General features: G+C 59.4%; 4 protein-coding genes across 4 annotated transcripts; all 4 read left to right on the forward strand.

Annotated features, from left to right (window-relative positions):
- Nucleotides 1-622: 622 nt before the first annotated feature.
- LSCM1_00894 (uncharacterized protein) lies at nt 623-2,749 on the forward strand (the record flags this gene model as incomplete). Its single annotated transcript, XM_067318523.1, has 1 exon — nt 623-2,749. The coding sequence occupies one exon, from the start codon at nt 623-625 to the stop codon at nt 2,747-2,749; it is 2,127 nt and encodes a 708-aa protein (XP_067174628.1).
- Nucleotides 2,750-5,268: 2,519 nt separating this feature from the next.
- Nucleotides 5,269-5,970, forward strand: LSCM1_00895 (uncharacterized protein; the record flags this gene model as incomplete). The annotated part of the gene is made up of 1 exon (XM_067318524.1): nt 5,269-5,970. One exon carries the CDS (start codon nt 5,269-5,271, stop codon nt 5,968-5,970), a length of 702 nt encoding a protein of 233 aa, XP_067174629.1.
- A 1,456-nt stretch (nt 5,971-7,426) lies between these two features.
- LSCM1_00896 (uncharacterized protein) lies at nt 7,427-9,790 on the forward strand (the record flags this gene model as incomplete). Its single annotated transcript, XM_067318525.1, has 1 exon — nt 7,427-9,790. The coding sequence occupies one exon, from the start codon at nt 7,427-7,429 to the stop codon at nt 9,788-9,790; it is 2,364 nt and encodes a 787-aa protein (XP_067174630.1).
- A 2,673-nt stretch (nt 9,791-12,463) lies between these two features.
- On the forward strand, nt 12,464-14,311 carry LSCM1_00897 (uncharacterized protein; the record flags this gene model as incomplete). Its single annotated transcript, XM_067318526.1, has 1 exon — nt 12,464-14,311. The coding sequence occupies one exon, from the start codon at nt 12,464-12,466 to the stop codon at nt 14,309-14,311; it is 1,848 nt and encodes a 615-aa protein (XP_067174631.1).
- Between the last annotated feature and the right edge of the window lie 1,587 nt (nt 14,312-15,898).

Raw genomic sequence — 15,898 nt, forward strand, 5'->3', positions numbered from 1 at the left:
AAACTCACCGAGTGACTCTGCTGCTTTTTTTCTCGCTTTTCTTTCGTAGAGTCCTTTATACTGCGCCCTCTCTTTTTTTTCGTCTGTCACGAGCTACTGGAATACGCAAGTGCCTGCTTGACTCGGGCGCCAGCTTTACACTCATCTTATTGTCCCCATTATTCACATCTTTACTCTCGCCCACCTCACGAGAGAGAGGAGGAAGGCGCGCCTTCACGTGTAGGGCGAAAAAGTGTCAGGCTGAGTGTGTCTGTGTCTGTCTGTCGTGACAGCCTTTGCTGAGCTGCGCCGCCGTTGTGAGGCTGTGCGTCACGCTTACATGAGAACGGCAACGACAGAAAAAAAAGGACTCTTTTTTTTCCCTTTCGCTTTGTCACTGTCTTGTCTGTGATATCTGTGCTCTCCACTTTTCCCGTTGCTTCGCTGGGGCACTTTGGCCAACCTCCCCCCACCCCTCCTCTTCTTTGTGCAGGCACATCGCGGCAGCGCTGTGCCTGTGCATATCTCTCGCGTCTCTTCTTCCCCCCTTGCCACTCGATTGTGTCTGCTCCGTGTGTAAGTTTACTCGACTCGCTCACCCGCCTTCCGCCCGAGCAGCAGCGGTAGCCGCAGCGGTTCGTAGATGGAGTATCTTGATAGTCTCTTGAACAAGAAGGTCGAGCGGGAGCGACTCAGCGCGCGCGTTGATGGGGCGTCGTCGTTGTCCGCGGTTGCAGCAGCCGGAGCTAGCAGCAAGAACGCCAATGGAGAAGGGGCTGCCGGAGATAGGCCGGCGGCGTGTGCGGGGCCGCGACTGTGTTGGCTCTGCAACCGAACAAGTCCTTTGCGATTTCGTCTACAAGGCGGCATCCACCTCTGCTTCACGTGCTTCCGGGCGTCGTATTTATCGCTTCTTCTCCCCATGATCAACACACCTGCCAGGCGCGAGAGTGACGCGAAATTCTTGAAGCTGATCTACAGCATCGAGGACGAGAGAGCGGGGTCCGCGTCGTCGCCTGGCGACGAGTTGCTCGCCAGCGTGTATGGCGAGGTCATCGAGCCGCAACAAGCATCGTTTGTGATGAGCTCGTCCATGATGCGGCAACGACGGGAGGAGGAGGAGCAGCGCCTGCTGTCAGCGACGCGGAGTGCTGATCGTGATGGTCGCACGGGCACTACGACAGGCGCCAAATCCTGTTGGAGTTGCCCCCGATGCACCTTCCTGAACGCGGCACTCGCGCACGAGTGTGAGGCGTGTGGGTTTGTGAACCCAGGTGAGGTCATCTGCCCTGCTTGTAAGGCTCGCTGCTCTATCGGCATGATGGGCACCCCAATGTCCGAGGCGAACACTACGAGCAAGTGCGTGAACGGCGAGCCGCATTGCATCTGGAACTGCCGCGAGTGCGGCGGGCTCAACACTCTCGACGGCGACCGCTGCTCATCATGCCACCAGCCGCGCTATTGGGCATGCTCGCAGTGCACCGCACTGCACCGCATGGCGCGCGGTGAGGATGGATTGCGCTACTGCCCCACCTGCGGCGCCTACAACACCCCCGGTGACATCTTGGTCGGCCAGGCAAAGATCGACAAGGAGACGAAGTACGTCGAGATGGTGACGGCGCAGCAGGATGCGGAGCGGCGGCGCAGTGGCGCCGACAAGGACCATGGTCGCCACACCGGCGAATCAAGGGCAGCAGGGCGCTCCGCAGCCACCGCGGGGAGTGAAGACGAAATTGTCTTTGGCGTCAACGACGCCCAGACGCTGGAGGAGCGGGAGCGACAGAGACAAATCGAAAGCAATGAAAAGCGGCTGCTTTCCCGGCTGAACCGGCTGCACATCTCCCGCAACGTGCAGAAGACGGACGGAAACTGCCTCTTTAGTGCGCTGGCGAACCAGCTCTTTGGGCAGCCGCGGTTGCACTACCTCGTCCGCTCCCTCGCCACCGCATACATGAGCGAGCACTCGGAGGACTACGCCATCTTGTTTGACGGCGCGGCCGAGTGGAAGAAGTACTTGTCAGCGATGAAGGAGCAGGGCACCTGGGGCGACGAGTTATGCCTCAACGCAGCCGCTCGCTGCTTTCGAGTCAACATCCACGTCATCACGAGCGACCAGGAGCGCTGGCACATAGTTTTCCAGTACGACCAACTGGGGCACTCGCGCTCGAACTACAGTGAGGAGGCTGCGCTAAAGAACACCGCCGGGGCGAGCAGCAGGGAGTCGCGCGCCATCTTGTCAAAGTCGACCGTGGCGCAGGCTCCTCCCAAGTATGAGGGCGTGTCGCTGTTTCTCGCCTACCTCGCCCCAGTGCATTACGACGACATAACCCCCTGGCCCGTGGCACATCTTCAGCTTGGAGAGCTGCTCAGCGGGGAGCTGAACAAGCGCATGAGGCTCAAGCAGACGTCACACATTGCTGGTAGCGCTACCGTCGCCACTTCCGCTGTAGCCTCGAAAAGCCCGCCCCCCACCCCACTCTCCAGCAGCGGAGGCCGCTGCGCGGATGCTCCGAGCTTGTCACACCCGCCCGCCCGTTTGCCTTTCGCGGAGGCGGCCGCAGGGCCGTCTAGGCTGCGCACGAATTCGCCTGATAGTCGTGTGAGGTCGTACATAGAGTCGCCCACCTCGACGAACGCGACCGCGCCAGCGGTGCCGCGTTCGCGGCAGCATTCCGGCAAGCTCGATACAGATAGGGGCTCGGAGCCACCGTCGCGAAGGCCGCCTTCGTCACCCGGCTCGCGTTACTTGTCAAGAGAGAGCACCTCCTAGCTGAAATTCTCTGTGGAGCGTGTACCACGCAGGGGCGGTAGCGGAAGGAGTGAGCTTCGCGGTAGGCACAGATGGTGGAGCGCACTCACGCGTGCGCTGGTGCTTGACGTTGCTTCATCGAGGGCATACACGTTTGCGCGTCTGCCGCGCTCGTATGCGAAAAGCGCCGGCTGCTTTGGTAGGGGGTTTTCGCCTGTCCGCTTCTCAATGAGGTCACATACGACAGCTGCTGTAGTCCTTTTTTCGCCCTCCCCCTTCCTCCTCCTCCCTCTCTTTCCTCTGAGCGCACATTTTTGTCGCTGCTTCGCTCTGGCATTAGTTTTTGTCAGTGGGCGATCGACTGGCACTTCTTCTTGCTGCTGCTTTTATTCTCTCTTTTGCACCGATTCTTGTGCAGCTCTTAGCAGATGAGCTGCGGGTCGGCATGCGCGAGTGCAAGAGAGAGAGAAAGAGCGAAAGGAAAGGTGATGAGAGGTGCTGAATACGAGGGAGGGGAGGGAGGGCGGGAGGAAAAGCTGAGCGCGTGCGCAATGAGAATCGAAACAGAAAACTAAGGAGTGTGATGAGAGCGAGAAAGACCAGCAGCAGTTGGTGGTGTTGCGCTCAGTGGCAGCAGTGCCATCCAACCGGCTTTGGTGGATGCGTGGTGGCGGTGCGTGCTTGCGCGCACGTGCGCCGCTCCTTCTCTCTCCTTGGTTCTGCCTCACGTTAGGTGCGCTTCTCTGACTGACTGCGGCTGTGGCCGCTCTGGTGGCGTGCCACGCGCGCCTCTACCGCCTTTTTTTTCTCTCCCTTCTGCTGTTTCTTTTTGTTCCGCGCGCGGTATGCGTTCATCTCTCCGGGTGCATCTTTTGGGGCTCACGGGCTGCTGTGGTTGTTGGGCGCAAGCCACATGGGGTGTCCCCCCTCTCCTCCTCCCGTGTTCCCCTCTCCGAGCTTATGTCTTCTCTCTTCTTTTTTTCCGCCAGTCGGTCGGTGTTCTTCGTTGTCACTGTTCACTTCTTCCTGAGCTGGTAAGCATCCGTGCACGCTGTGTGTATGCGCCTCTGGGACGCCCTGCGCAATCGCTTACCTGACGTATCGCCTCTCGGCTTCTTCTTCGCTTGCCCCTTCTCTCGTCTCCATCGGCTTTGGTGCAGAAAGCGGCGCAAAGCGTGACTGTTCTCCTGACTTCCTTTGCTTTTGTTGCTCGTCATTGCTGCATGGTAGGAGCTGTCGCTGTGTGTGTGTGTGTGCCGCCGCCCTCGTTTCGTTTTCTCCTCCGCCGTGTTCTCCGTCCTCCTTGTTGACCTTTTCTCGCGCCCCTCCACGATGGCGATGACAACGAACTCGCCATTTTCTCTGTCCCCTCCCCGCACGCACGCTTTTTTCGCCTTTGCATTGCCTCCCATCGAAAAGATGGGCCCCGCCTCTTGGCTCTCCCACCGATGGGCTTCGTGTGGGGAGCCGCTACGGGAGAAGAGGGAATAGGGAACGGCATTCAGAGCCCGAAGGGGAGGGCTGCGTGCTGTGTGTCGAGACGCACCGGTGCAAGCGCGAGGCACACACGTGCATTCAGACACGCACGTGCTTGCCCTTCGTTGAGTTATCCCTCTCCGTCGTTTAGCATCCATGCAGGCCGTGTAGAGCGGGGAAGCAGAAAAGAGCGAACGAACCGTCTCGCCCCACAAATTCGGCAGCGAGGCCGCACAGGCACACGTGGAAAGGGCGTTCCCCCCTCCCCCTTCCCTAAAGGGCGTAGCACACCCACAGAGACTGTTACTGCACGGAAAGAATAGAAGAATCGGCGCCGCCGCGCAGAATCCACTCAAAACGGCGCCAGAATCCTCGAACGAGGCGCCTCTACATGAAAGCCATGCATTCGTGGATGCGGCGCACCGCTGATGCGATGAATGCATCGATGATGCCACCCCAGCGTGGGCGTGCTTTCGAAGGAGCCAGCGTTGGGTGTATGGACGCTTCGCTGTGTGAGGGTATGGTGTGTGTGCGTCTGTGTGTGTGTGTGTGTATGGTTGTGACTGGATCGCTTGAGCTGTCCTTTGCCTTTTATGCCTCTATCGACCGAGTCTTGCACCGTATCGGGAGCACTCAGCTCGTAAAAACACCTTTTCCAAGAACGAGTGAGCAGTCTCGACGCTGCCTCACGCACGCTGGCTCTGTGTTCCCTCCTAGCCATCGCTTGCTCCTCTTTTCCCGCTTCACAGCTGCTCGACATCCTTCACGTACCTCTCACCCCTCGCATGATCCATCCGCGCTCGTAGGCACGCAGCAACGGATACCACATGCACGGACCCCGCTCGCACACGCACGCGCGCACGCTCATGCGAACTGGAGATACGAAAGTAAACGTGACGCTTCTCTCGTCCTCCTTCAACCGCACTCCCCCACTCCCCTCTCTGGACAGAATCCGCTTCGTTGTACGCCTCTCCCCCTTTTTGACGCCTTTTTTTTCTCCAGCCACCTGCGCCGGCACACAAGTGTGCGAGTGCACTCTGAAACGAAAGACAATCGGACGTGGGATGGCCCTGCTAAGGGAGGAGTGCTACACTCCGCCTTCACAGCGCGGCGTGCTGTACTTCAACACCCTTCCGCGCGACATGCGACCACAAGAAATTCGGCTACACTTTCATCAGTTCGGTGAAGTTCGACGCATGAGGTTTCTTCCCTTCCCAAAGAAAGCCCGCCGCCCGGGTGGGCCGCTTCTACCGTTGCAGTATAAGGAGGGCTGGATGGAGTTCTCGTCCGCTAGTGATGCGCGGCATGCGGCGCAGTGTATGAATGGCCAGCCGGTAGACGTAAAGCGGCAACGCCGGTGCTACGGTCAGCTGTGGACTGTACGCTTCATGGATGGGTTGACGTGGGACTCGTTGTTGGAGGAGGCGGAAGGGAGGCGGCGGGCGCGACGCGCGGCGGAGGTCGAGGCGCGCAAAGAGGAACGGTCAATGAACGAGGCATACCGGCGAATGGCAATGGAGGCGCAGCAGCAGCGCAAGGCGAGGCGGCGCCATTGCGAGGGGGTGAAGGCAGTCAGCCAAGGCGATACAGATGCACACAGCGATGTTTCACGCCCATCCGTCGCTGAAGACAACGGAGCCTCACGCGCTCGCGACGATACAGATCGTGGCGCAGCGACGAAGTCTGCCTCCAAATCGAAGGTGCTTTCGGCAAAGAAGTGTGTGTTGGAGTCTGTGAAAAGAAAAAAGCTGCAGAGACAACAATAGGCGTAGTGGCGAGCGAGCTGAAGCGGTTGCTGTGGAAAGTATGGCGAGGGGAGGGGTGGGCGTGCGGCAGCGCTTAAGAGCGGTCTCATAAGCGCGCCTCTGGTGCCTCCTGTCTTTTTTCTTTTCGCGTTCTCGTTAGCACGCGCTTATGACATCTCTGCTGCGCGCTCTCGTTCTCTCTGCCCTGGCCTTGTACAATACTCTTCGTTGTTTAAGAGGCGCGCGCATGGCGACTTGAATGCATGCGACTGTAAAGCGTGCAGGTCTGCATATGTGTGTGTGCGTATAAGGGAGGTAGCATTTTTTTCTTTCGTTCGGATGGCACCCGCTGTGCTCGTCTCTTCATCGGCTAAGACGCCATGGCACACACGCAAAGCAGCATCAGAGCCCATAAGAGCAACAAGCGAATGCTGCTGGAGCTATGCGAGGCACGAGACCGCGGAGAGGGGGAGAGGCAAGGCTGACGCGTGCATGCGTGGGAGCGGTGGTGCGCTCAGCTCGCCTTTTCTTTTGTTCCTTCAGTCTCCCTTCGCTCCCTCCCACCTGTCGTGAGGCGCTTCTCCAGAGAAGAGACCAAGGCGAGCATGCGAGGCGCTGAAGGTGTCGCAGCGCACCGCATCAGGAGGATTCTCCCCGCGAGGGGAGGGGCAGGAAGAGGAGAAGGGCCGACGACTCCACTCCGTGTATGTGGCGCCCTCGTATGCCGTCCCCTCCATTGTTCCTCTCCGCGCCCGCTCTTCCCAGTGCATGCCCGCATCTGCCCAATGCATTCACTGCATGTAGGCTTACCCTTGACATACGCACTTCTATACTGCCGGCTGCACCAGCCGAACCACATTCTCGACAGTCGAAAAAAAAGAAAGCAGACAGACAAGCAAACTAACGCGCCCATTAACCGCCCGTCATCTTCACGCAAAGTCATCATCATCCCGCTCTCTCTCTCCCCCTCCCCCTCCTCCTCGTCCTCCCTTCTCTCGCCTGGTCGAGGCAGTGCCTTCATCACCTTTTCTGTGCCCTATTACTGGTACGTCGCACCTTTTTTTTTTGCGCTGTTTCGTCGTTGCCATTTGTCGAGTAAGCGACTTCTGACCTCCACAGCTGTCTTCAGCGCGTGCGCGCGTGTGTTCTCCAAAGAGACAAACCCAAACAGTCACAGGAGCGGCGTCGTCGTGCGGCTGCTGCACCTTTGCGCACACGTGCCTCTCTCCAGAACCTCTACCGAAGAGAAACGACCTCGCTGCTACAATCCTGCGTCTTCAGCTCGCCGTCTGCGACGTGCTTTGGACGTGGCTCTCGCTTGTGGCTCTCGTGCCGTGCTCGCACTTTTGCGTGCTCGCGTAACCGTAACGGTGCGCTTAGCCCCGTCGCACAGCGCTTCAGCCTTGGCTGTCTCTGTGTCTCGTATCGCAGCTTCTTTTTCCTCTCGCGTGCTGTGTACAGGACCACGCCATCCACCATGTCTGGCAAGAAGAAGGCGGTGGAGGCGGCCGTGAACCTGGCTACCTTGGCCGAGCCGGATTTCTGGAAGCAGCGCGTTGAAATCTTCGAGCAACTGTGGCAGCAGCAGCAGAGCCGCTATGAGTCTATGAAGGCCCCCATCAAGGTGAGCCTGCCCGATGGAAAGGTAGTGGACGCTGAGAGCTGGGTGACGTGCCCGCTAGATATTGCGAAGCGCCTGTCCAACTCCTTACCGGACAAGGTCATTGTCGCCCGCGTGGGCGAGGCGCTGTGGGATTTGACGCGGCCGTTCGAGGGGGATTGCTCTCTGGAGCTCCTCGACTGGGATGAGAAGGAGGCGCGTGAGGTGTTCTGGCACAGCTCCTCGCACGTGCTTGGGTACGCGCTGGAGCGCATTTTCGACACGAAGCTCTCCGTCGGACCGGCGCTGGAGGAGGGCGGCTTCTTCTACGAGGGCCTCACGAACCGGCCGGTGTCAGAGTCGAACTACAAGGCGATCGAGTCCGCCATGCAGGAGCTGGTGAAGCAGAAGATGCCGTACCAGCGTCTCGAAGTGTCGAAGGAGGACGCCTTGAGGCTCTTCGACTACACAGAATTCAAGAGCAAGATCCTGGCGAGCAAGGTGCCAGACGGGGGCTCGTGTACTGTATACCGGTGCGGTATGCTTATCGACCCCTGCCGTGGTCCCCACCTCCCGGACACGGGCCGCGTCAAGGCCTTCGCTGTCACCAAGAACTCCTCCTCTTACTTTGAGGGCAAGGCCGAGAACGAGGTGCTACAGCGCGTGTACGGCATTTCTTTCCCGAAGAATTCCATGCTGGCGGAATGGAGAACAATCCAGGAGGAGGCCGCGAAGCGCGATCACCGTGTTATTGGCCGCCAGCAGAACCTCTTCAGCTTCAACGAGGTTTCACCTGGTAGTGCGTTTTGGCTGCCGCACGGCACTCGCATCTACAACACCCTCGTGGAGTTCCTGCGCAAGATGTATCGGCGCCGCGGCTTTCAGGAGGTCATTTCGCCGAACATTTATTCCTCCAAACTGTGGATGGTGTCGGGCCACTGGGAGAAGTACGCGGACAACATGTTCTGCACCAAGTGTGAGAAGGAGGACTTTGGGCTGAAGCCCATGAACTGCCCAGGCCACTGCATCATGTTCGCGTCGCATCCGCATTCGTACAAGGAGCTGCCGATTCGCTACGCCGACTTTGGCGTGCTGCACCGTAACGAGCTGAGCGGTGCCTTGACAGGACTGACTCGTGTGCGCCGCTTTCAGCAGGACGATGCGCACATCTTCTGCCGCATGGACCAGATTACAGATGAGATGGAGAGCCAGATGCAGTTCCTCAGCGACGTCTACGGCGTGCTGGGCTTCAAGTTCTACTTTTACCACTCCACCCGCCCCGCGAACAAGCTTGGCTCTGACGCGCTGTGGGACCAGTCCGAGTTGTATCTGCGCACCGCACTGAACCGGTTTTGCGGCATTCCGGAGACGCTGCCTGATCCGCTGCACCCGGACAAGCACTTTCAGTATGACGGCAAGCCGGGCTCGGTCAAGAAGATGAAGGCGCTCATCAAGAAGGCGGAGCGCGGCGAGGACCCGAACGCGTGGAAGGGCCCCACCAACGGTGGCGAGGGATGGATCGAAAACGCTGGTGATGGCGCCTTCTACGGCCCAAAGATCGACATTGTCGTAGAGGACGCGCTGCGCCGCCGCCACCAGTGTGCGACGATTCAGCTGGACTTCAACTTGCCGAGCCGTTTTGGCCTCAAATACACCCTACCCACTGCGGAGAAGGACGCTGCGGTGGCCCCAGCAGAAGAGGAGAGGCACGTGGACCCCGCCCCGACCGCGTCACCGCCAGCTGCGACGGAGGGCGAGGGCAAGCCGAAGCCCGGTACGTATGAGGCTGCCGTGCGCGACCTTGGCATCGACCTCGAGCTGGATGCCAATCAGGCCCGCCCCGTCATGATCCACCGCGCCATTCTCGGCTCATTGGAGCGGTCGATCGCCATTCTGTGCGAGCACTTCGGCGGCGACTGGCCGTTCTGGCTGAGCCCCCGCCAGATAATGGTGGTACCCGTTTCGGCCGCCAACTACGAGTACGCTCAGAGGGTGCGTGACACGATGCACGACGCCGGCTTTCACGCGGATGTCGACAACGGTGCTGCCACGCTGGACAAGAAGATTCGAAACGCGGAAAAGGCACGCTACAACTTCATCCTCGTCGTGGGCCAACAGGAGCAGGAAGCAGCCGGCGTCAACGTCCGCGCGCGCGGCGAGAAGCGGCTGGGTAACAAGTCGTTGGCAGAGGCGCTGCAGTGGTTCACGGAGCTGGCGGAGACGCACAAGAGCGAGTACTAGATGACGTTGCGGATGAGGAAGAGGTGGTGGCGGATACAGATACGGGCGCGTGTGTGCGCGCGTGCCTGTGTACCTGTGGGCCCATGTCGCTGGCGGTCTCTCTTCTCTCTTCTCTCTCTCCATAGATGGAAGAAAAGCCGAGGCCGCGGACTGTGAGTTGCGGAAGAGACGGCAGGCCGTGGATGAAGGTTTGGTGACGGCACGAAGGAGCTGTGCGAGATGCGTTGAGTAGTGGTGGTGGTGGTGCCTTTGCCCCAAGAGAGCCTCCACCCCCTCTCTGTGATTCGTGTTTGCCGTATCCCTTCACCGCTCTTTTTCTTTTTCGCGGTTCTTTTCGTTCGCCATCTTCCCTTTTTCCTTTCTTTCCGCGCCGTTGCCTATTGCCTCCAACGTCGTCTCCCTCTCCCTCTCTGGTGCCAACTACGCTTGAGCAGTGACAGATCTGGCGGCACCTCTACAAGCCCATCCCCCCACACGCAGCATTCGCCACGCACTCGCAGGCGTACCGACACACACTCCTCCCCTGCGTGGTGGCATCTCAGGGGAGGGCGGGGTCCACGTCCTCGCTCTGTCTGGGAAGGAGCCGGGCAGCCCCCCACTTCCCAACGATGCTGAGCCGCTGCAGATGTCAGCGACCAGGCCCTGGACGACGTGGCGTCGCAGAGACCTGCCCCCGCGAGCATGTTTGCAGCACCCGTATGCTGGGCAGAGCGCCAACCCAACTCGGTCTTATCTCTCCCGGCCCTCACTGTGTCGAATACTGTTGGCAGCCCAAGCCACACCGCGAGAGAGATGCACCAGTTGGTGACTGGTATGATGGGTGTGGCTGTGAGGTGACCCGTAGAAGCGGGGTTGGGGGCAGGGTGTGCACTGCTGAAGGTCGGGGCTGTGCTTCGATGGGCCAAGTCGGCGCATGCCTGCCGTGCAAGTCTACGGCTGCCTCACATCAGGCGAGACGGGCTCGCTTGGCCGACCGGAACTGCGTGTAGCTGAGCTCACGCTAATTGTGGCAGCGAATGGACGCCGTGATACATATCTATTTAAGTGATTACCTCCTTTACTGTTGTAATAGTTTTGCCTTAGCATTATGTTGTCGTTGGTGTGAAGGGAAAGAAAGAGAGAGAGCGACGCGGTGCCTTGCGTGAAGGCAAGAAAAGGGGGTGCGCGAGCGGGGGAGGGTAGACAAGTCAGAACGTCGCATCCGCAGAGAAGTTTTCTTGGGGAAGCCGTCACACATGTTCCGCCCCCCCCCAACACACACACACACACTACGACACATGAAAGCAGACAAAGCATCGAGGAGCGAAGTGAAAAGAAGCACTCCCGCGTGCTCGCCAGAGTTGGAGGCATGGGCATCGGCGCGAGAAGCATGGCGGAAGGGTTCGGGCTTGTAGCCGAGTAGCACGTAATGAGGCGGCAGGAAAGGTGGCTGAGGCGTGCGCGTTGCCAAAGGGGGCCCCATCGGCTCGATTGGCTTCTGCGGTATACAGTGTTTCTTCTGTGTGTGTGTGTGTGTGCGTGCATCCTTCGCGGAGGTCAAGCGTCTGTCTGTCATTTCATGTTAGCTCTCTTTGCTGCTCTTTCTTTGCTCCATCACTCGTGTGTGCGTGTTCTCCTCCCTCTCCTCTCTTTTCGGGCATGCCGTTCTCTGCGTGTTGTCGTTTTTTTTGGGGGAGGGGGACACCGGGGCCATCAGCGGACAGGTCGTCGTTTTTTCTTTTTCTTTATTCCCCTTAGCGGCGTCACGCATCCGCTCCTCTTCTGGTGTGCCCTCCTCTCCTCCCCCTTTTTTCCAGCCGCCAGCTCTCCTCTGATTTCTCGCCATTTAGCGCTTGCGTGTAAAGGCGGAAAGGGGGGCGCACCAAAGCAATGAAAGCGTTTTCCTGTGGGGGCAGACGTCAAGGAGGAGGGAAAGAAACGCTTCGGCAGCGACAGAGTGGTGCGCTTCGCTCGACACTGCCTCGGCCTTTTTCTTGCCTTTGGCAACACCGAACGCAAACACTCAGACCATTCGACGCGCACGTGCGTCTTTGTGTGCCTTGCTCTTTTTTTAATGGATCCTTGAGGTTCGAAGGGGCGAAGCTCTGATGCTTGCCTTGCAACTGGCAGGGAGCACTGCTGATCCATGAAACAAGCTTGGTCTGCGTTCGAGTAGCTGCGCATGTACGCGTCACGGGAGGGAAGGGCCACTGTGACGGGCGCCACGCCGTTTGACGGCCTGCCTTTCTGCTTCCTCTTCATGGGATTCTCACAAGGCCATTGCGCCTCTCCTGCAGCGCCCCCCGCCCCCCTTCCCCCCACTCACAAACGCTACCCTCACCTGTGCATCCGCGCCCTCTCTCTCTTTCTCGCTTTCATACCTCCACTCTTCCAAATCGCCGTCTCCGTGATGAGTGCGCATATCCGTTTACCCCACAGTACCCCTGTGCTTCGGAACATATAACAACGCACAGTCTCTTCACATATACTAACACGCCACGACCGACATCATCGCAAGGCACTGCAGTCTCTCTCTCTCTCACACACACACAGACACAAACACACACAGCGCCTGTCCGTATCCGCAAAGATCGCACCACTCCCAGCGCCACCAAGTCACTGCTCCACTGACTTTTCCCTATATCGTTTTGAGCTCGTTCTTCGCCCTCGCGTACCAGCATAAAGGCGGCCAGAATGGACTGCAACACCGGCATGCAGCTCGGGCAGCAGCTCGCCAAGGATGCTATGATGATGCACGGCGGCATGCACATGAGCGGTGCCGTGCCGGAGCAAGACTCTCTGATGGCGAACGCGTCGGTGGCGAGCGCTAAACCCATGATGACAGCGCAGTGGGTACAGAATTTTCAGCAGCAGCAAGCGATGCAGGTGATGCTGCAGCAGCAGGGGATGGAGCAGGCGTTTCAGAATGCGCAGCAGCAGCAACAGCAGACTGCCGTTGCGCAGTGTGGGCAGATGCTTGGCATGGCTGGGCCGCAGCAGCAACAGCAGCAAGCATCCATGATGAATGCCGCTATGATGAGCCAAGGGATGATGGCGGCTAATATGGGCTTTGGCATGATGATGCCCCGCACACAGTATCAGCCGGCGTCCAACCTGTCCGCTCTGCAGCCCAAGCAGCAGCAGACGCTTGCCAACTTGGCCCCAGCGGCGCAGGACTCGTCTTGGGCAGACCAGCTCAGCCAGCAACAGTGGAGCACGGACTACTCGCAGGTGCAGACCTTCAGCGCCCCAGGAGCGGAGAACAAGACGGTGGAGGAGCGCATGAAGGACAGCGAGTTCTACAAGTTCATGGACCAGATCAAGAACAGGGAGGTGCTGATTGACGAAGAGAAAGGTGAGCTGGTGCAGGGTCCCGGCCCCGAGGTCGAGGCTCCCGAAGATGCGGAGTACCTTCGCAACTGGGCCGATATGGAGGGGTTGGGCATGCCGGAGAGCGTTTTCCAGCGGCCGCCGACGGCGGACAAGGACCTCGATGCGTCTTTCAAGGACATGGACGTGGGCGAGAACGACGTCGAGGACTGGGCACAGGAGTACGCCGAGATGCAGGAGCGCCTGCAGAGGGTCACCAACAGCACCGACTACCCGTTTGAGCCCAATAACCCGTACATGTTCCACGACTCTCCATTCCTTGAGGGGATGGAGATGCTGCAGCTCGGCAACCTCGCCGAGGCGGCTCTCGCCTTCGAGGCCGTATGCCATAAGGATAACACTAATGAAAAGGCGTGGCAGGTTCTTGGGACTACACAGGCAGAGAACGAGAAGGACGGACTGGCCATCATTGCGCTCAACAACGCCCGCAAGCTGAACCCGCGCAACCTCGAGGTTCACGCGGCGCTGAGCGTGTCGCACACGAACGAACGCAACGCCGACGCTGCCATGGACTCGCTGAAGGCGTGGCTCAGTAATCACCCCGAGTATGAGCACCTCGCCTCGGTGGCCATCCCACCTAACGCGGAGCTCGACGTGGGGGACACGTTCTTCTTTGCTGATCCGTCCCGCATGCGTGAGGTTCGAACCCTCTACGACGCCGCGATCGAGATGAGCCCGGGTGACTCCCAGCTTTACACGAATCTCGGCGTGCTGCATAACGTGGCACACGAGTTCGACGAAGCCGCCGAGTGCTTCCGCAAGGCGGTCGCGCTGCACCCGGATGACCCAAAGATGTGGAACAAGCTCGGCGCCACGCTGGCGAACGGAGGCCGCCCTGACCAAGCTCTGGAGGCGTACAACCGCGCTCTGGACATCAACCCAGGCTATGTGCGGGCCATGTACAACATGGCGGTCGCGTACAGCAATATGTCGCAGTACAACATGGCCGCTCGCCAGATTGTCAAGGCTATCGCATCGCAGCAGGGGGGCACAAAGCCCAGCGGCGAGGGCTCCGTCATGGCAACGCGAGGGATGTGGGACCTCCTGCGTATGACGCTGAACCTGATGGACCGCGATGACTTGGTACAGCTGACGTACGCGGAGAATTTGGAGCCGTTTGTGAAGGAGTTCGGCCTCGAGGGCCACGTATAATCACCTGCTACACGATGCTGCGGCCGAAGGGTGCTTCGCGTCAGCAAGAGGAGGCGGGAAGGTGTGAGGTTGCGGCAAGCTGTAGATACCCCTACCTTCCCTTCAGCTCTCTTTTTCTTACCTCTTCCGTCCTCCGCCTGCCTGCCTGCAGAGACGAGCATACACGCCCTCACGTTCTGCTGACGCGTTTCGGGACGGCTTCTCCCGCTTCCCAGACTCACCCCCGTCTCCTCTCCTCTTCAAGGCCTGCTGCCATCCGTTGCCTCGACGAGCGGCGATGCTGAGCGCCATAACAGCGCGCCCTATTTTTTTTTGTTCCACTTCCATGTTTCGTTTGCTTTTACTATTGCACCGCCGCTGCCCCCCCTCTCCCCTCCCACCCGCGCGTTCTTCCCTCTTCTTCCTCCTGCTTATCCCTTCGTTCTCTGTGCATCTTAGATCGTGTCGTCTCTCGCATCTTTTCTTTGCCTTTCGTGCACCGCACAGCGCCTTTCGCTGACGTACGCTGAGGCGTCTACGTCTCGCCCCCCCTTCCCCTCTTTTTCTCTCTTCGGTGATGCTTCGTGCGAGTCTGTGGCGTATGTTGTTGCTGTGACTCAGTGGGCACGACCATATGCACGCGTATGTGTGAGGGGGAGAACATCAGCAGCAAAGGAGGATGGCGGGTCGGCTCCGTCTGTTGCTACGGGAGCGCGCCAGAGCAAGCGCGGCGACCGGACGGCGTACCTCAGCGCGTGATATCTCAGGGATTCGATGCGATGCTCTGCGTGAGAACGCCGCGCATCTGCGCCATACGCCCCCCTGCTCAATTCCGAGGCGCCTCAAGGGGGTGGTAGGGACAAGCTACCACAAGGTAGGAAAGGCAGCAGCGATGCAGCGCCGCGGATGTCGGCGCCCAGTCCCAGGGGTGTTGTCGGAGCCACCCTCGACAGCGCGCAGGTTTGTGCTATCAGTGTGATTGGCAAAATGTTCAGTACGATTCGAGTGCATCTCACCCAGGGCCTCACACTGCCGTAGTGGTACGGGGCGGAGTCTGAGGAATACCCCGATGCGGATGCATCACACATGGTGCCCGGCATCATGGGAGGAGCAGGTGCGAGGCGCCTGCAGAATGGAAGAGGGGGGGGGCGTGTGAGTGGGGTCGAGATGGGGGCTGTTCGCAGATGGGCGAAGTCGGCGCACCTCTGCATCGTGCGCCCACACAGCCACCTTCATACCGACACGATGGGGCCTGCGTGAGAGGGTTGTGGCTGAGGGGATTGCAGCTCACGTGTCGTCTATCAGCGAATGGTCGCGCTGGAGGCGCTGTACAAGGCAGGGAATCACCCCCTCCCCCTCCCCCCCCATTCAGGCAACTGAATCAAAAAAAATACGCAGCATACACAAGAGGAAAGCGCAAGCCAGAGGGCTACAACATACAGCCTTCAGCGAAGCGGGATTCTCGCGCGGGGTTGCAGGGTCCAGCATAATGTGCGAGGCCGCCATTGCCACCCTTCACGCTCTCACAGACAAAAGAGAAGGGGAGAGCAAACGAAAAGCCCACGACAAAGCCGAAGGGAACCGCGCAAAGATTTCAGGCGACACAAA

The sequence above is a fragment of the Leishmania martiniquensis genome, chromosome 35 (genome assembly GCF_017916325.1).
Source record: "Leishmania martiniquensis isolate LSCM1 chromosome 35, whole genome shotgun sequence".
Taxonomy (NCBI): Eukaryota; Euglenozoa; class Kinetoplastea; order Trypanosomatida; family Trypanosomatidae; genus Leishmania; species Leishmania martiniquensis.